Source organism: Bufo gargarizans, chromosome 6 (genome assembly GCF_014858855.1).
Source record: "Bufo gargarizans isolate SCDJY-AF-19 chromosome 6, ASM1485885v1, whole genome shotgun sequence".
Taxonomy (NCBI): Eukaryota; Metazoa; Chordata; class Amphibia; order Anura; family Bufonidae; genus Bufo; species Bufo gargarizans.
The window spans coordinates 58,383,452-58,404,479 of NC_058085.1; the positions used below are offsets into that span (position 1 = coordinate 58,383,452).

The 21,028-nt window shown below is 43.9% G+C and overlaps 1 protein-coding gene across 1 annotated transcript in view; it reads left to right on the plus strand.

Moving 5' to 3' along the window:
- ANKFN1 (ankyrin repeat and fibronectin type III domain containing 1) overlaps positions 1-21,028 on the plus strand; it is a 475,518-nt gene that overhangs the window by 300,295 nt on the left and 154,195 nt on the right. The window contains exons 8-11 of the mRNA XM_044299903.1: positions 5,643-5,742; positions 8,204-8,336; positions 8,548-8,664; positions 13,379-13,594. Of these exons, the coding sequence (XP_044155838.1) occupies positions 5,643-5,742; positions 8,204-8,336; positions 8,548-8,664; positions 13,379-13,594 (566 nt within the window). The remainder of the gene's footprint in view (positions 1-5,642; positions 5,743-8,203; positions 8,337-8,547; positions 8,665-13,378; positions 13,595-21,028) is intronic.

Consider the following 21,028-nt stretch of genomic DNA (forward strand, 5'->3'; position numbering starts at 1 on the left):
CAAGCACCTTTGGCAGAGATTACAGCGTCCAGTCTTCTCGGGTATGATGCGACAAGGTTTGAACACCTGGATTTAGGGATTTATTGCCATTCTTCTCTGCAGATTCACTCAAGCGCTGTCAGGTTGGAAGAGGAACGTCGGTGGACGGCCATTTTCAGGTCTCTCCAGAGATGTTCGATTGGGTTCAAGTCAGGGCTCTGGCTGGGCAACTCAAGAACATTCACAGAGTTGTCCCTAAGCAACTCCTGTGTTGTCCTGCCTGTGTGCTTAAGGTCATTATCTTTTTGGAAGGTTAACCTTCAGTCCAGTCTGAGTTCCAAAGCACTCTGAATCAGGTTTTCATTTAAACTATCTCTGTACCTTGCCCCATTCAGCTTTCCGTCAAACCCTGACCCGTCTCCCTGACCCAGCTGCTGAAAATAAAACACCCAAGGCATTATGCTGCCACTACCATGCTTCAGTGTAAGGATGGTATTAGGATTAGGTAGGTAATAAACAGTACCTGGTTTCTTCTAGACATGATGCTTAGAATTGAGTTCAAAAAGTTCAATCTTGGTTTCATCAGACTAGAGACTCTTGTGTCCCGCAGTCCATTAGGTGCTTTTTTCTTTTTGCAAACTCTAGGAAGGCTTTCATGTGCCTTTTACTGAGGAGATGCTTCTTTCTGGGAACTTTCCCACAAAGCCCAGATTGGTGGATTGCTGCAATGATGGTTGACCTTCTGGAAGTTTCTCTTATCTGCACATAGGATCTTTGGAGCTTATCCAAAGTAACCATTGGGTTTTTGGTCACCTCTCTTACCAAGACCCTTGTCCCCAGATTACTTAGTTTGGTGGGGCGGCCAGCTCTATACAGAGTTCTGGTTGTTCCAGACGTCTTCTATTTAAGAATTATGGAGGCCAGGGCCGGCTCCAGGTTCATGTGGGCCCTTGGGCGATAAATCCAAGTTGGCCCCCTTGAGGCCTTTTTTTACATTTATATGTTCCCCTGTGGCTCCCACACGGTATAATGACCCCCACTGGCCCCTATACAGTATGACCACTAGTGGCCCTTTACACAGTATAATGACGCCCCAAAGTATAATGACCCCCAGTGGCCCGACACACAGTATAATGACCCCACAGTGGCCCTCTATTCACAATAATGACCCCCAGTCGCCCCCCATTCAGAATAATGACCCCCAGGGGCTCCCACACTGGGGGTTATACTGTATAGAGGGGACACTGGGGGTCAATATACTGTATGGTGGTCACTGGGGGTCATTATATTGAATGGGGGTTCTGGGGGTCATTATACTGAATGGAGGGTCATTGGGGATCATTATACTAAATGGGGGGTACTGGGGGTCATTATATTGTGTAAGGGGCCCTCACAGAGTAATTACCCCCCAGTGGCCCCCTCACATACCTATCATTGATGGAGCGCAGGGGAGCCGGCGGTCCTGTTATTCACTAACCGCAGCTCCCTGCACTCTCTTTATCTCCTCCAGCCCGCTGCAACAGTGAGACACACGTCATGATGTCACTGCTGGGCCTGGCCTGGAGGAGACAAGGAGCTGTGCAGTGATATAGCTAGAACTGACTGGACCCCACAGCAAATTTTAGTACGTCCCCCCCAGTGGGTTCACATCATGTTTTTCCTATCGATTTGATGTATACAAATGTGCAGCACACCATGTTTTTGTATCCTGAAGAGTCCAGTAAAAAATGCATACGTTAACGTATATGTTTTTTTATTTTTATGGAACTCTATGGTGAACGGACGCCACTGTACGGCATCAGTCTGAGGCATCTGTTATTAATGTATACATTTTTGGTATACATTAAACGGATGGCAAAAATGTGATGTGAACCCAGCCTTAGTGTCATAATAAGCACAAGTACACAGTGGAGCAGCAGGGCGGAGAGGGGAGGCCGCCATGTACTGACAGAGCGCTACCTGGTCCTGGTTGTCAGGGATGAGGACTGTGTTTCCCAAGAATTTTCTACTGGGAAATACAGGGCACAGTATAATACACTAGAATCTATATAATATAAAGATATTAGCCCTACCCTGCAATAATAATACAATTAGGGGGTCATTTATTAAATAGAAATACATCTATATTAGGCACAGATTGTGGTGCAAAGGTCCTTAGCACCGCAATCTGCAAATTTTTCCCACTCATGCCAGGTCTAAAACAGGTGGCGTGGGCAGGGGAGGGGATACAGTTATGGCCATACAGTTATTGGATACCAACGCCATACAGTGACCGGATAACACCTCTGTACAGTGACCAGATAACACCGCCATACAGTGACCGGATAGAACCTCTGTACAGTGACGGGTCCTTATGGTGAATGCGGTTAAGGCGCCACCATTATGAGAGTCATATGAATGAGACAAGGGCCTGGGGCCCTGGATAGACAGGAGGGATGGACACAGCAAGGAGGTGGAAGGGGCTCTGATGGAGATTAGGGGCGAAGAAGTAGGGGCAGGAGGTCTGTGCAGGGCTGCAATCAGAGATAGGAGGGTGGAACAGGAGCTCTGGATACATGAGGGAGGAAAGGAGACAGCAGGGGCTCCATGAGGATGAGATAGGACAGGATATGAAGGGGGGCAGGTGTCATGGAGGCAAACTGCTTAATGAGGCAGTAAAACAACCAAATGGCATGAAGCTGCTGGTCTACAGCATCCAGCAGCAGCTCAAAGAGTTCCCTGCCCCCCCTCCTGTCCCACAGACTGTGTTCACACTTCTGCTCCAGCCCTGCGGTTTCTCTACTCAGGCAGTGTGTCTTGTGTAGAGGGGGCGTGTCTGAAGCTCTGCAGCAGCCGGCCTCATGTGACTATGAAAGGGTCCGCCAGAGGGGTACTGCGTGAAATGAAATGAGTGAAATGAAATGAATGAAATGACAGCAGTGTCATTGATGGAAGTGCTCATAGCAGCTCAGTGGGCCCCCCCAGGAGCAATGGGCCCCGGCACTTGCCCGGGTATGCCGGGTGCTGATGCTGGCCCTGATGGAGGCCACTGTGCTCTTGGAAACTTTCAGTGCAACAGAAACTATTTGTCATCTTCTCCAGAACGGTGCCTCTACACAATCCTGTCTCTGATCTCTACAGGCAGTTCTTTCATCCTCACATCTTGGTTTTTGCTCTGATATGCATTGTCAGCTGTCAGACCTTATATAGACAGGGATATATCTTTCCAAATCATTTCCAATCAACTGAATATACCACAGGTGGACTCCACTCAAGGTGTAGAAACATATCAAAGATGATCCAGAGAAATGGGAGGCTGGATTTCAACTCATAGCAAAGAGTCTGAATATTTATGTCCATGAGATCTTTTAGTTTTTCTTTTTTTTAATAAATTTGCAAACATTTCTAAAATTCTCTTTTCACTTTCCCATTACGGGGTACTGAGTGCAGATTGATGGGCTTCATTTTAGTATAAGACTTTCCAAATGCATTGGACATAAATGAATATGCAGGACTTGAGTGTCTTTTGGATGCATCAGCAGAATTTTGTATATTCCATTTCCCATATAATTTTTTTTTTTTACAATAAGACCCCATTGGCAACTTTCCATTGGTATCATACCACAGCATGCCTATATAGTGGTGTACATTGGAGCCTTTCATCAACAGTATTATGCATCAAACATTACCAATATATATGGGCAACGGATTACTGAGATGCAATATGTGCAAACGGTAGTAGATAAAGGTTCATGGGCCCTGGTGCAAGAGTTCAGCTTGGGCCCCCCTTCCTTCAGTACTTTTTGGCCAGGGACAAGGAAGCACATAGCCTTTGTGCTGCCTGAGGTAAAAATTGAAACGCCACCCCCCTCCGATGCCAAATTCTTGACCTAACCCCTTCTATCGAGCCAGGAGGTGTAACTTGACCAGCATGCTCTTTTTATAATACCTGTGTCTTGTGCAGCACAGGGGTATTTGGGCTCCCTTAGGCTCCTGGGCTGGTTGTGACTGCTACCTCTGCTACCCCCATAGCTACGCCCCTGTGTGAAAAGCCTTATGAATGTCTATATATACATCTATAATACAAATCCTTAATGTAAGTTAATTTTCATCACTTTTGTCTCTGGAAGAAGACTGCCCAAGCAGTTTATGACAACCTGTATCTGCTGGACTGCAGAGAGTATCTGGTGGCCTGCATTCTGCTGACTGTCTTGCAGAGTAATGGCCTCAGCTAGGAGACTTCAGCAATCCACTGTGCCACTGCATTCAAAGCCGATGGAATTGATGGAAACTGTTTGGTACATGTACTTCTCCAATTACTTTTGGCTCATGGAAGGTGAATGTAGATCCACAAACAAGGATCAATGCTTTCACACAACAAAAATAATAGTATATAGTTTAGTTTAGTATTAATAATGTTAGTTATGTTAGATGGTATGAAATACGTACATTAAATATTCCTGCAGACCCTATTCCAGATAGAGTTTGGGAGCATCAGGGAGCTGGCTTAGATGTGTGCTGGCATGATGTCATAGTATTGGCTTACGAAAATGTGTGAACCATGTCGTTATTTTGGCCTGTTCATCCTAATCCTGATGTCATGAGATTGGCCTCTGCATTTAAAATCATAACAGTTTTGGAGACGACTCACCATGGTTTCATATTGTATTGGGTGTCATTTGCCAGTGTGATGGTGAAATGCTGAGCTAAAATATCTGGTACCACTAAATATTAATCATTTTAAAATAAAATAACATTTTTGAGCCTGAGATAGCTTAAAAAACTTTTTTTGTACATTGTCTACTAGTCCAGTGTTGTCTGATTTTGTTTCACCAAAGGGTCACTGCAAAAAATACATACCATGTGGTGCACGTTTTCCTACAATGGGATCTTATGGGCAACGCATACCACTGTCTGCTTCGGTCGGAGCCTTACACCAAAGCTATACATGGGGAAGTCTTGCCAATGTGTAGTGCAAACCATGGACTGAGATACAATGCACATGGAAAGGACACTATCATGGCAGTACTGTGGTCAACATTTTGCCTCAGTATAAGCCAAGTGTGGGTCCAAAACATGGAAAAGGTGCAATTGGTTCATAATTTTTTTGACTTACAAATAATGATATTGACCAAAACTTGCAAGTGGAAAAGTGACCTTACAAGCTTGTGCAGTCAACTCTTGATTCCATTTGAATGCGACCCTCTAATAAGGTTGGTTAAATTCCCATTCTTTAGTGAAGGATATAGAACCCCTTTATGTAGAACCATCAGCTACTTCTATTAAACAATGTGAAACAAATCATTCCACAATGAGGGAATTACTTATGGCTGCCTGGTGCTAATCCCGGCTTTGGTGAGAAGCTCCACCTTGGGGATGTTGGATTGAGAGGTCAACGATCGTTAAAAAAAGCCATACATGTTTGATTGCTGGCTGATACCTGGTGTTTTCCTCTGAATATCCTTATAATGGAGCTGAGGCTGAAGAGTTTTTTCAACCACGCTCTTGTGAAGGTTTCTAGGGGACTGCCCCAAATAGCATTTCTGGCCCGGTTAATAGTTTTATGAGCAAATTACATAATCTCCAGGTTTTATGGTGCAGTTTTATTAAACAAATATCATAAAAATCAAATGTTTTACAGACACTTAAAAATATATATGATTCCCGTGTGTGCTTCATTTCAGAAAGTGCAAAATTACAAAATCCCAGTCGCAAACAGTCTGTGTCCAGAAGTTTGAAACATCTTTTCCACTCATCAAACAAATTTGTCAAGACCTTAAAGAGGTTGGTCACATAAGATCAGGGTTGTCTTTGTCCTGTTTTATATTCTTCTCGTTATTATCAGCTTTATGGATACAAAATTCCTGCAGTGCCATTCAGTTGGCATAGTAGATAGTGTCTCTAATTGGCATGGATACTGTCTCAAACTGGCATGGATACTGTCCCTAATTAGTGTGGATATTGTCCCTAAGTGGCATAGTTAGTTTTTGAAATTAATATTCTGTCCCTAATTGATCTGAATATTCTCCTTAATTAATGTGGATAGTTTCCATAATTGGTATGCTTAGTTTCCCCAGCTAGTATGGGCACTGTCTCTAATTGGCTTAAATATTGTCCCAAATTAGTGTGTATAGTTTCCATAATTGATGTGCATACTTTCCCCAGTTGGTATAGGTACTGTCCTTAATGGACATACATACATTTACTGTTCCTATTTGTAGGGATACTGTAGCAAATTTTCATGGCTACTGTCTTTAATTGGCGTGGGTACTGTCAGAAATTGGCATGGATAGTAGTGTTCTTAAGTGGCATGGTTAGGGACCCATGTTGCCACAGAAGCTGTCCCTAATATTGCAGATAGCGTTCCTAATTAGCATGGACCTTTGATCTTTATCCATGCTCGTTGGAGACACTATCCATGCCAAATTGGGACAGTAACTACATCAATAATAGCAAGCCGGGCATGGGAAGAAGAGTCCGGGCATAGGAAGAAGGGTCTGGGCATAGGAAGAAGTGCCCACTGTTTGGCTTCTCTTTACTCTGCTCAGATTTACAAGTGTCTCCCTATAAGCAGGAGGAAACGTGTCAGTCAAGCTGAGCAGTGTGGGGAGAAGCCACAAAGCGGACTCTACTCCCTATGCTTGGACTGTTTTTACTGTATCATTGCATTTCAATGTAAAATTTGCAATAGCTCCCACATAGACCCTGTTTGGATTGTATGCTGCCAGATGTTTGTGTGGTAATGAACCCAATGAAATGCCCCCTTTAAAGAGGAGCTTTCACCTCTCCCCACACGTCTGTCCCAGTAACAACTTGCATTCCTCATGTAATAATAATTCTGGAGCATCTATTCTTTTGACTCTGTGTATTACTATTTATTTTCCTTCCTGCTCGAAGTGATGAACACATTTCTAGCAGATTGCGATGAAGTTCCAGATGGGTGTTACCAGTTGGGGGTTGTCCCTGCACTGTCGGACACTGGCAGCACTTATTAGATAGTGTCAGACACTGCAGGGACACACCCTAACTGGTAACACCCAGCGGAAACTTCATAGAAAATTGTTAGTAATTAATTCATACAGTGACCAGGAATAATAATGGAACGGCACAACATAAAACCATAAGAATAGATGCTCCAGAACTGTTATTACATGGGGAGTGCATGTAGTCACTAAAACAGACAAGTCAGGAGCGGTGACAGGTAGTGTTGAGTGAACCCAAACTGTAAAGTTTGGGACTGTACCGAAATTTGCGAGTTCGGGTACCCGAACCCGAACTTTGCTGTAAAAGTTCTGAATCAAGTTCGGTGTTTGGGCATTTAATAAAGCTTTTGAAAGGCTGCAGGACAGCCAATCAACAAGCTTTTAAGCTGTTGCCTAGTAATGGCATGGTGCATCATGTGACCCAGCCTCTATACAAGCTGGATCACGTGTACCACCGCCCATCAGCTCTGAGTAGTGCAAGGACAGGAAGCAGGCAGTTTGGGCACATGGCCTGAGCTTGCTGTTTACGCCTTGGAGGTGCTGGCCTGCCCTGTGTATTGTCCGAATGTGTGTTTAGCACGACAGGAGGGGTAATCGCAGACAAGCGCAGCCGTCTGTCCACAGCCAACAAGGACAAGCTCACTTAAAATGAATAAACCAGGCATGGATCCCACAGGACTTGTCCGTACCTTGTGCAGATTAGACAAGTTTACTGGCCGCACCAAGCCATTGTTATACTCCAGCGCACTTTCTCTTTGCATTCTCTTTTCTATTTCCCAATGTTTTGGAGCCTTCCTAAATTTATTTTTTAAAAAATAAAAAAATGTGTTTGCTACCTCCTCCTCCACCGCCACGTCCACCGCCTCCTCAACCTCCTACTCCATTTGACCTCCGCCTTCTAGTTCAAGATTATTTGAATTTTTTTTTTTCTATTCTACGTTATTTTAAGTCATTTCCCTATCCACATTTGTTTGCAGGGTCTCTGTCCTGCTCTTACCCCCATTTTGCTTCCTTTTGTAGCCCTCTAGCCCTTACTACGACTATTTTACAGACATTTTAGTGCACCAACGTTTAGGTCCCTATTGACTTCAATAGGGTTCTGGTTTGGGTACTTTGACCTCAAGTTCGGCCGAACCCGGCGAACCCAAACATCCACAAGTCCACTCATCCCTAGTGACAGGTCCTCCTTCAATACAGTGAAATCATTTCTATGACTGTGCCCCCTATAACCATGTACTGATCTTCTTTCCTGCATCTTTCAGGGGCTTGTACATAGCTGTAATATTTTACTACAAAGATAACATGCTAGTAACAAATGAAGATCACATTCCAATTGTAGAAATTGACGATTCTTGCTCCAGTTCAATTATGCAAGATTTCCTCTGGTTTACAAAGGTAAGAGCTTTATCCTTAAAATTCCAAAATCACCCATGTTGTACCAATGTAAAAATATCACCCCTTGTGTCTCTATTACTTAACTACCTGTAATTCACAAACATCATTTTTCCCCCAGCTCCGTTGTTATTTGACACATAATTGTGGAGAGAAGCTACTAATGTGGAATAGTCATGTTTTTGTTTCTCAGCATTTCCTTTCCTCTTTCCAGTTGTCATGCATGTGGGATGACATTAGATGGTTACGGCAGAGTATGTCGATATCAATGTCTTCTTCGACCACCCTGCAAGCTAGACAGAAGATGATGGCAGCAGCTGCCCAGCTTCAGGTTGGTATTGTAGCAATAAAATGGTTGCTCAGTATACCATTTTTGCTCTGAAAGGAAATACTCCAAAAAATAAAATAAATACAAAATGAATACTCACCCATGTAATGACTCATTTCTCCAGTGCCACCGCTCTGCCAGTCTCTGATGATCTCTGTTTATTTATGTGCAGCTGATCACATGCTGTATCCACACATGACTGCTGAAGCCAATTAATAAAGGGGTTGTCTCATCTTGCTAAGATATGCCCTCATTGTCTGAAAGATGCAGGTCCCACCGCTGGGACCCAAACATATATTGAGAACGGAACCCTGAAATGGGTGGAGGGCGCACTAAGCATGCGCAGCTGCCCTCCATTCATTCTCTATGGGGCAGCTGTAAAAAGCCGAGCACTGGCTCGGCTATTTCTGTCGTTCCCATACAAGTGAATGGGACAGGTGGCTGGTCATGCGTGGTGCGCCCCCATTAACTTCTATGGGGAGAGCCCTTGGTGGTGGCACCGTTCCCGATATAGTTGCGGGTCCCAGCGCTGGGAACCACACCTATAAGAAAATGGGGGCATAAGGGCTTAGGATATGCCATCAATGTCAGATAGGTGCAGGTCTCACCTCTGGGACTTGCTCTTATCTAGAGAATGCAAGAGAACGCTCTCTAATCATCACTAGGGGAGTTCTGTAAATAGCTGTCACGGCTGTGTGTCGGTCTCTGTGTTGTTTGCTGTGACACATTTGCCGTGCATGCTGATCACATGCTGTATCCACACATGACTGCTGAAGCCAATTAATAAAGGGGTTGTCTCATCTTGCTAAGATATGCCCTCATTGTCTGAAAGATGCAGGTCCCACCGCTGGGACCCAAACATATATTGAGAACGGAACCCTGAAATGGGTGGAGGGTGCACTAAGCATGCGCAGCTGCCCTCCATTCATTCTCTATGGGGCAGCTGTAAAAAGCCGAGCACTGGCTCGGCTATTTCTGTCGTTCCCATACAAGTGAATGGGACAGGTGGCTGGTCATGCGTGGTGCGCCCCCATTAACTTCTATGGGGAGAGCCCTTGGTGGTGGCACCGTTCCCGATATAGTTGCGGGTCCCAGCGCTGGGAACCGCACCTATAAGAAAATGGGGGCATAAGGGCTTAGGATATGCCATCAATGTCAGATAGGTGCAGGTCTCACCTCTGGGACTTGCTCTTATCTAGAGAATGCAAGAGAACGCTCTCTAATCATCACTAGGGGAGTTCTGTAAATAGCTGTCACGGCTGTGTGTCGGTCTCTGTGTTGTTTGCTGTGACACATTTGCCGTGCATGCTGGTTGCCTGGGGCAACGTGTAGTTTATGCAGCATGTATGTACACTTCTCCTTTAAAGTTTGTTTCCCTTCCCTGTCTGGTGCTTGTGGGGTTAACTACCTGGATGGATGTGGTCACTAGGTTCTTATATTGCCTGTGGCTGGTAGCCTGGGTTTAGCTGTCCTCCAGCCTCTGTTGGTGCTGGAGCTATGCTCCTGTCCTGGGTATTCCATCTGGCCAGTTATTGAGAGCCACCTAATGAGACATCGATGTCATCTTGATGTCACTTTCCCTTCCTTTCCCTACTCTATGTGTGGTGTGGTATGTATGGGTTAATGTTGTTTGTCTAGTTGTTGTTCCATGTCTGGTCTGTCTATGGTGTGTATAGTCCTCCATGGATGCTAGACATGTTCCCTGTATGTGCCTTCAGTGAGAGGGCTCCTGGGTTCCCCAGAGGGGAGAGTCAGTGAGCTGCCCTGCCTGGGACCACCAGGCATCCTGTCCACTTGGGGGTTCAGGCAGTTGCTGGTGAGTTGGTTCCGGTGTTTGTTGTTTTATACTGAGTCCGGTACGATGTTCTGGTACCAGTACATTTGCATTGTTTCCAGTTCGTTGTGGTGTGGACTGCTCGTGTCCCTTCCAGCAGCCACGGCAGGTAAGTTACCAAGTATTCTGGTGTTCTTGGGTCAGAGGTTATTCTTGCCATTGGACTCTTACCTGCCGATCCAGTTTACTTCTTACTGTCATCTCTCTATGTGAGCGTGGTGTCTTACTGTTGTGGTGTAATATTCTAGGGGTCAGGTGGACCCGTTCAAGGATATGACAGTAAGTTTTGTTGTTTTGACGTTGTCGCTGATAACTAGGCCTTAGTGAGATGCTTGTTCGTTCACCTGGGAAGGAACAGGTCGTCCCTAGTCCTGACATTACTTCCAGGAATTGTTAGGGTTAGTAGGGCCAGAAGTTCTTGTGTATGAGCTCTCCTACCATCTGGGTTCGCTCATACGGTTAGGAGTCAGGGCTAGGATTAGGGTGGCATTAGGAGGTGACCTGATCCCTGTCCCCAGTCTCCAGACCTAGTCTTTATTCCCACACCCTATCGTGTTTGGGGGGGGGGAGTTTCCCCACACCTCACCGTGACAGTATGTCTCGCAAAGGCCACTCTGTATGTTCCCGTGTTCTGTATGTGCCTTTGATTAAAGGGGTCCAGGGTTCCCCAGAGGGGGAATAACTAGTCAGTAAGTTGCTCTGCCTGTGGCCGCCATGCACCCTGTCTGCATGGGGGTCCAGGCAGTTACTGGTTTGCTGGATTTCCTTCCTGTTGTTGCGGCATGTAAGTGCCTAGGATCCCGGTTTCCTTGATCCAGTGGGTATTTTTTGCCACTGAGTTATTGCTTGCCAATCCAGTTTTGTTTATCACTGTCTTCTCTTTATATGTGCATGTTATGGGGATTCCTTTTGTTGTGGAGTGTTCTAGGGGTTGGGTGAACCTGCTCTGGAACATGAGAGTTTGTTTTGTCTTCCCCTTTCATTGCATGTAGGCTGGTGGGAGACTCCTGTTCATCCGTGTCTTGGAAGAACAGGTCATCTCAGTCCTGTCACTATTCCAGGGATCTTTAGGGTTAGTAGGGCCCAAGTTTACTGTGTATGAGCCCTCCTACCATCTGGGTCTGCTCATACGGAAAGGAGTCAGGGCGAGGATTAGGGATGCTTTAGGACAGGCATGCTCAACCTGTGGCGCTCCAGCTGTTGCAAAACTACAACTCACAGCAGGGCATAGGGGGAGTTGTAGTTTTACAACAGCTGGAGGGGAGAAGGTTGAGCATGACTGCTTTAGGAGGTTACTTGCTCCCTTTTCCGGGTGTCCTGGGCTAGTTTCTATTCCCGTTTACCTTCGGTGTTTAGTGGGGAGTTTGCCCCCACTCCCAACTGTAACAATAGCCGAGCAAGCACGCCTCAGCTATTTTCAGTCCCATTGCAGTGAATAGAAAGTACACTGCACAAGCACAACCACTCTACATTCACTGCTATGGGACTGGCGAAAATAGCAAAGCCAACGCTCAGCTATTGTCGGAGCTCCCAAAGTGGTGAACGAAGGGCGGGCGTGCATGTGCAGCTGCTCTCTGTTCTCTTTAAGTGTCCCATTCTGAAGATAAGATCCACATTTATCTGACAGTGATGGCATATTTTAGCGATATGCCATCACTGTCCCAGATAGGAAAGCCTCTTTTATCTCCGTGCTCTTGTCCATATGTATGACACAAGACCAATGGACACATGGGTAAGAAAACAGGAAGGAGCATTCCTTTCTGTTCAGTTCAGTTTTGTCCCCATTGACAATGAATGGGGACAGAACTGAAGCTTTTTTTCCGGTATTGAGCCCCTATAACGGAACTCAATACCGGAAAACTTAAACGCTAGTGTGAAAGTACCCTTAGGCAGGTGGTTTAAATGTTCTGTCCAACTGGTGTAGACTTATACTAATTTATAGTAAGTTGCACTGTGTATCCATAGAGAGAGAAATTGAATTGGATGATAATTGAAATATGCCATTTAATCACAAATAAGGTCCCTATGATATTCTGTACGCACTTTTGATGTTTGTTTTTACATCTTAGGATCAATTCTTCCTGATTGGAATGCATTGAATACTCAGCACACCTTCCCTTCATTTGGTCTCAGTATAATGACTAGAGATGAGCAAAGTTGTTAAATATTTGATTTGGCTGCTTTGATGAATTTTACAAAATAATTCGCTTTGTGACAAATTACTTCATCACGAAGTGCATTTCTTTGTAAGTAGCCGGCGCCATGACAGGGAATACCGATTGCGCCACCCCCATCAATGAACTCCTCGGATGCCGCATCTGATATGATATTAAGGCATTTCAGGGGTAGATGAGCTAAAAAATAAATACATTTAAATTGTACTTATCTCCATTTGAGCGTGAAGAGGTCACTGTGGCCATCTTGCTTGAAGATCTGGTGCAAAATCTCATGCAGTGTGTGATGATATCATCATGCTGGCTGGTATGGTGACGTCATATGATGTCAAGCAAGATGGCAGCGGCGGCATTGTCGCGTCAAATGGATGAGGCGAGTATAATTTTTTTAAAATTTTACCTCCATTTCAGGGAAAGTTGATTCCGCAAAGCTTTGCAGCGAATCAAATTTTCCCTTAAATTCAGATCGAAGTCCACTTTGAATACTTCGATTCACTCAACACTAATAATTGTATTCTATAGGGGAGAGGGACATTACTTCCATCACAGAATTACATGCCTAACTCGTACAGGCAGCAGAGATTCAGTACAAGTAGTTGCAGGGTATATGCAAATCCTGCACATATCCCTTCTGATGACACTGTTTATTCAATTGTTCTACATGTAATTTTATCAATATACTGAAATTGGAAAACCTTTTTCCTCCTAGAATTTGCTTGGCACTCACAACTTGGGACGGGTATACTACGAGCCCATAAAGGACAGACATGGCAACGTCTTAATAGTCACAATTCGAGAAGTTGAAACTTTGTATTCATTTTTTAATGGTAAATGGATGCAAATTTCTAAGTTGCAAAGCCAGAGGAAATCCCTATCAACTCCCGAGGAACCGACAGCTTTGGACATTCTGCTCATAACAATCCAGGTAATTGACACTTGCTGTAAAACTCTCTTATCTTTACGTTAGTTAGACCATCACACTTCTAAAAAATTACATATTCTTTAGTAGTGATGAGTGGCATAGCCAATATTCTAATTTGCGATTTTGAGAATTTTTAGCTGAACATTCACAATAAATTTGCGAATTCAAAAATTCACAATTGCAAAAATCAGCAATATAATATACATATTAAATTTTATTAACTATAACAAACAATCACACAAAGGCTATATGTCAAAAGCTGGGTATGTGCAAGCCAACAATTTATCCATGAGATACTGTAGGTACAGTCACCATACCTTACAATGGCAGCATTGTGTGACATTGAAGACCATTTTTTTTTTTTTTTTCTCAGATGGGGATACTATACGATCATTAAACTACCGATCATACTTCTCCCACCCATCATCATCTGGGAACAATTATTTTTCTTATTTTCCAACATACTTACAAAGAATACAAATCAAGAGAACAATCAACTACATTAATCCATTTCCTCACTTTCCATATCCCTTCTGCATCAACCTCCCCTTTCCTTTTTTTATCCCACAGATAACACACATATAACTTCCTTAATACCATTCCTACACTATCTCTAATTGTTAATTCTTTCAGTTTAAACACATATATATTTCTTACATCCCACAATACTTCTTTTATAGAAGCCAACAACAACCACAACGCTCTCTCCTTCACCCCATCACTCATACCTAAACTAAACATAAATAATTTGAAGGACAACAAACTGATCCCAGTTAATTCTTTACATAAAAGTTCCACTCTTCTAATCAACTCCCTCGCAAGCGTATAATTCCAGAATAGATGTACAATACTCTCACGTCCACCACAACCCTCCTTAGGACATACATCACTTATTACTAACTTATTCCTCTGAAACTCTTTTACTGGTAACACCCCATGTAAACTCTGCCAAACCACTTCACTCTGTCTATTCGTTAACCCATCCATCCTAACTTTCTTCCATACCTTTTCTATATCAGCACCCCTTACCATATTTATTCCACACTCCATCTCTTTACACTTTATCATCCTATATACCAAACTTTTATTACGCAACATTCTCACATCTACTCCACATAATTCATACTTGACCAAAAACGTATACACCCACATATACCATACGGCACCCCAAACGAAATTGGACATCTCAAATCCCTCACACACCACTTCAACCGTATCAAGTAGGTGCCAAATAAATATCTATACATACATGAGTATTTTGTCTCTATCTTAACTATCTTTAGTAAAAACGAAATAATATTAACTCCAAAATATACCTCCAAATTTGGAAACTCCAAACCCCCTTTACTTATTCTTTTAACTAATACTTCCCTCTTGGCTCTCTCCATCTTCGATCCCCATAGGAACACCAACCAAATTCTATTCAGATTTCTCAACATCATATAACCTAGTGGAAAGATGATTGCAGTATGCAAAAAAAAAAAATAGGCAAGATAACACTTTTAATCACCATTATTTTACCAAAAAGGACAAATCCCTCATCTGCCAAAAATTTTACTTATTTTTAACTCTCACCTTCACCTCTTCCCAGCTATCCTTTCCTTCTAATTTCTCATCAAATTTCACACCTAAAACCTTAATTGGACCTTCCACCACACTAACTCCCACATCCCTCCCAATCACTCCTCCAAAAGCTTTACATTCACTCATTCCAATTCACACAAAAAGCAGATGCTCCACAAAATATAGACACTAACAATTTCAGCCGTCCTACTGAACACTCGGAATCACATAACACACACACATCATCCATATAACCACTCACCTTCCATTTACTCCCACCACCTCCTGGTATTTGCACTCCACGAATCACCTTATCTTTCCTTAACAAACACAACAATGGTTCAATCGCACATATGAATACAATAGGTGACAATGGGCAGCCTTGCCTCACCCCTGAAAACACAATCACTCTTCTACCTATACAACCATTCAACAACACTCGACTACAAATTCCATCATACATACTTCTCATTTTCCACGCAAACTCAGCTGGAAATCCCATTCTTAAAAACACTCTATACACAAACTTATGAGCCAACTTATCATATGCTTTTTCAAAATCCAAACTTAACAAAAACACCTTCTTCCTCTCCATACAGTCCCACAAACAATCTCTCAACATACACATATTTTTATGAATCCTCCTTCCTGGTATCGCACAACACTGTCCTTCCCCTATCACTCTTTCAATCACTTCTTTCATTCTATTTGCAAACATCTTCGCGTAAATCTTATAATCACAATTAAGCAACGTTATCGGTTGCCAATTCCTTAAATCCTTACAGTCATCTTTTTTCGGAATCAAGGTAATCACCCCCGACTGCATACTATCAGCCATTTTTGCTACCACATCAGTTTCTATCACATCCCACATCTTTCTATAGATTTCAACCAGAAGACCATCCTCCCCTGGCGTCTTATATGCTGCAATACTACTAACCACCCTCCATATTTCATTATTTGTTATATCCCTCATAGTCCCCACTCCTTCATTCAAGCTCTTATCTATCACACTTAACACATCCCCTTCCAACCTTTCATCCCTCCATTTCTCAGCATACAATTCTACATAAATTTTGCATATCAAATAATTTAAAATCCGAAAGTAAGTCTATTAACCCCTTCCCAGACTCATCAATATAACTCTTATCTAAATCACAATTAAAATGTCTGGCAAGAATTACTGGCATTCTCACAGTGATAAATAATCTCACCTTCTCAAACAAAAGTTTCCATTCATTCTTATTTATAGGTGCGCAAATATTAATCACACAAAATTTCACATTTGTATATTCAAAAATTGCTAATATACACCTCCCTTCTTCTATTACCATGTACTTGTAACTTACTAAAGATACATCTCTCCCTTTAACTAAGAAGCCAACACCATCATTTTTTTTAGCACACTCCCAGACCACACAAATTTTCCATACATCCACTCTTCTTCTCTTACTACTTCACACAGACCACATTCCTGCAAACAAAATTATGGCAGCATCTTCTTGTGCTAGAAATTCGAGAATCGCCGCTCTTCTAATCTTACTTTTAAATACTCTTACATTCTGTAAGCAGATATTGAAATCCATATTTTTTTTCTTTTTTATTATGAAAAAAAAGCTAATAAAAAGATCTCTGGTCCACTCTTATAGCCCCCTTTTTTTTTTTACACTCTTACTCTTCCGTACGACTGAAGAGCTCTCTTCTTCGTCTTCTTCTGTGTTGGACTCCACACCATCCTCCCTTTGACTCTTTCCAGACTGCCCTCCTCCAGACGCCTCTCCAGACATAAATTCTTCAATATTTATTGGGTCAGACACACTTGGAAGATCATCTATAACTTCCTCCAAGCTTCTTACAGGAAGTGCTTTAGGGAGGGTTGAACAATCAAGTCTTGTAGCAAGGGGCAACACAGTTCCTTGTCTTCTTTCCCTCCTCACACCCTCACTCGTCACAGCAGCATAGGTTAGCCTTCTCTTTTCCAGCTCCTCTTGAACTATCTGCTGCTGCCTCATGTTGTTTTGTCTTTGGGCTACAGCACTTGGACAATTCCTATACATGTGATCTGTTTTCCCACATATATCACATGCTTTAGGAGTTAGGCACTCCCCAGCAGTATGTCTCTCCTGCTTGCAGTTCCTACAACATACACCTTTCTGACAACTCTCCTAAGTGTGCCCCAAAAAATTGCATTTTCTACAATATGACGGCTGCCCAGCATACCTCTCGCCACCGAAAAATTTGCCGGCGGGTGACTAAAACCTCCCACATGCTGTGGGTCCTTTTTCAATTTAGCTTTTAAACGGTATTTACAATTAAAGATACCAAGATGATTCTTCTGAGGCACAGGTTTCCCCACATATTCACAATATTTCAGAAAAAAGTCCATAATCAAATTAACTTCAGTAAAAGAATTATAAACATGTACTACAACTGAAATTTCATGAAGACCAAACAGCGTTATCTTCACTCTCATTAATTCAGGATCTTCTGAATTGTTTCTGAACCATTCATATACCTCCAAACAAAGGTTCTTATTAAGAAAAGCTACATCGTACACACCTGTTTTAGGGAAGTTTTGGACACTATAAATTAGATGTCTCCCAGTTCCAGCCTTATTTTCCACAAGCTCGATCACAATAAATCCCAAAGTGTTCTTTCTTGTATCCTTCCGGTCCACTTCCAAACAAATGGTGTGCGGGATTCCAGCCATCTTTAGGAAATGTCAGCCAAAGCCACAGAGAAAAAACCTCTCCTTTAAGAAAGAAATCCAAATCTGCTCAAACCTCGCACCCTCCAACCACTTACAGACATGCCTTGAATATAATCAGAAGATCGAGATGGAGGAACCCGAGACTCATCTGACTGAGAGCCAGGAAACCTCAAGGTTGCTTGATATGAGTTGGATGGCTTGGGGGACCTGTGCACTTACATCATTATCATTAGGGTGACAAAAATTGTAAAAAAAAAAAAATTGGATGCCAGCTACCTCTTCTCTCACTGCTTAGGAGGGCTGCATAAAAATGTTCTGTTTTCTAATTGCCCTAACATTTATTTTTAATAACCTTTCTATACTGTTTTGTCATGTAAACTCATTTACATAAACATGGGCATATCGAAAAGACATGCAAATTAGCAGAATCTGCCTTGTTTTTCAGCTGAAACACTATTTGCATGTGTAGCAGAGTAATAGTATAATCCACAGTGCCTCCGATGGTAGTCCCATCCAGCATACAAGATATGGGTAGCAGAAGTATAATCCCTTTGTCCCAAGAACTGGCCGACACACAGTCTGGGAGTCAACAACCCTTTTATTGAAATGTAAACGTTTATATACAAGTCTCCATGTACAGGGTTGCCATAATGGCATTCTAGGAGTTTCCACATGCAAGGGGGGAGGGGGGGTGGCATACACATCTGTTCCTGAAACTAGCATAGGAATGCCCTCAGTCTTGTACAGTGTAAAATTGACACATGAACCCAGTCTTTGATATACTGAAGTGGCTAGATTTGCCACAATGCTCCCCCAGAACCACAAGCCGGCATACACAGTCTGATCCCAACGGATCGGCTTGGGGATGTCCGGAGGAGTTCCCACAGATCACTTTTCACGTTAAGTTTGTCTGGTTAGCCCGTTGGCATTGCCATTTTGTTTTCCAGGGCGGTAGTGGATAGAAAAGTCAAAAGGCTGCAGCGCCAAGCTCCAGCTCAGCAGCCTGGCATTGTCTCCTGATACCCTGTTTAGCCACACCAACAGGTTGTGATCTGTGAGTAAGGAAAAGAGTTGCCCGTACAAGTAGGGCTGCAGCTTTTTAAGGGCCCACACCACAGGCAGACATTCTTTTTCGATGGCGGCGTAGCTTACTTCTCTGGGTAGGAGTTTTCTTTTTAGGTAAGCTACTGGGTGCTCTCCGCCATCTACTCCGACTTGGCTCAGCACTGCTCCCAATCCAAACATAGAAGCGTCTGTATGGACAAGGAATCGTTTAGTGAGATCAGGAGCGGTGAGTACAGGTGCATTGATCAGGGCAGTTTTCAGTTGCTGGAATGCCTGTTCACACTCTGGGGTCCAGACTACTAGCTTAGGGAGGTTTTTACTGGTCAAATCCGTGAGGGTCTTAGCTAGGGTGCTGTAATTGGGCACAAATTTCCAGTAGTAACCGGTGGTACCCAAGAAGGCTAGGACTTGGGTCTTAGTACAGGGGGTTGGCCACTTGGCTACGGTTTCTATCAGGTTTCTGTTGGCCGCTCCCTACTCGGTGGCCTAGATATTGGACTTCAGCCATCCCTATATGGCATTTACTGGGTTTAAGGGTTAACCCTGCCTCCCTGATCCGGTCTAGTATGGCTCCTATGTTGCTCAGGTGTACGGCCCAGGAGTGACTAAAAATGGCTATGTCATCTAAATAGGCACAAGCGTACTCCTGGCACCCGTCCAATAACCGATCCACCATCCTCTGAAAAGTAGCCAGGGCGTTTTTCATCCCGAATGGCATGACCTTAAACTGGTACAGGCCAAACGGGGTGACAAACACCGACTTGGGAATGGCTTCCTCGGCTAAGGGAATCTGCCATTACCCCTTACAAAGATCTATTGTAGTGAGGTACTGGCCTCTTGCCATGGTATCCAGGAGCTCTTCTATTCGGGGCATAGGGTAGGCGTCAGATATGGTTTTGTAATTGAGCCTCCTGTAGTCTACGCAGAAGCGGGTTGTCCCATTCCGCTTCGGCACTAGCACTACCGGGGAGGCCCAGGGGCTGTCTGAGTGTTCTATAACACCTAACTGTAACATTTCCTCAATCTCCTTGCGCATGTTCTCCTTTACGGACTCGGTATGTGGTACGGGGGTTGTCGTAGCGGGGTTTGTCCGGGGGTCTCTACCCTATGAGTAGCTAGGGGTGTGTACCTGGGGCGATCAGAGAACGTCGCCCCTTTATCCTGAATTAACCTTTGTGCTTGTGCTCATTCCAGGGGGCTCAGGCACTCCCGAACTGTACTTCTCCCAGGCCCTCTTTCTAGTCTCCTCTCTCTAGGAGGTCTGGGAGGGGTAAGTTATCAAAGTCCTCTGCGGCAGAGGCACAGATGGCGGCTACATTTTCCACGCGCTCGTAGTAAGTCTTCAGCATAGTTACGTAGCGCATACGTCTGCCACCCGCCCCAGCGCAGGGGCCGATCACATAGGTGGTATCACAGATCTGTTCTACCACCTTGTATGGGCCCTGCCAGGAGGCCTGCAGCTTGTCATTGTGGACTGGCCTCAAGATTAGCACATTCTGCCCTATCTGAAAGCTGCAGTCTCTGGCCCCCTTGTCATACCATCTGTGCTATCGTTGGTCTGCCTGGAGGTTGGTACGCACTGTCTGAGTCAATTCCTCCAGGCGCTCACGAAACTCTAACACGTATGGGATGATAGGGGTACCTCTAGTGTTCACCTCCCCTTGCCAATGTTCTCGGATGAGATCTAGGGGACCCCTCACCCTTCTCCCGAACAGGAGTTCAAAGCGGGAGAACCCGGTGGACTCTTTGGGAACCTCCCAATATGCAAAGAGCAAATGAGGTAAGAACCTTTCCCAGTCCTTTCTGTTGTCTACAAACGTACAGATCATCTGCTTCAAAGTTCCGTTGAAACGTTTGCAGAGATCGTTGGACAGGGGGTGATAAGCCGAAGTTAAGATTGGTTTAATACTGCATACCTTCCAGAGTTGGTGGGTAACCTCTGCAGTGAATTGGGTGCCTCTATTTGAAATAATCTCCCGGGGAAATCCCATGTGGGAGAAGATTTGCATCAGGGCATCCGCTATGGTCTCTGCATGAACATTAATCAGCGCCACCGCCTCTGGATACCTGGTGGCATAGTCCACTATGGTCAATATGTA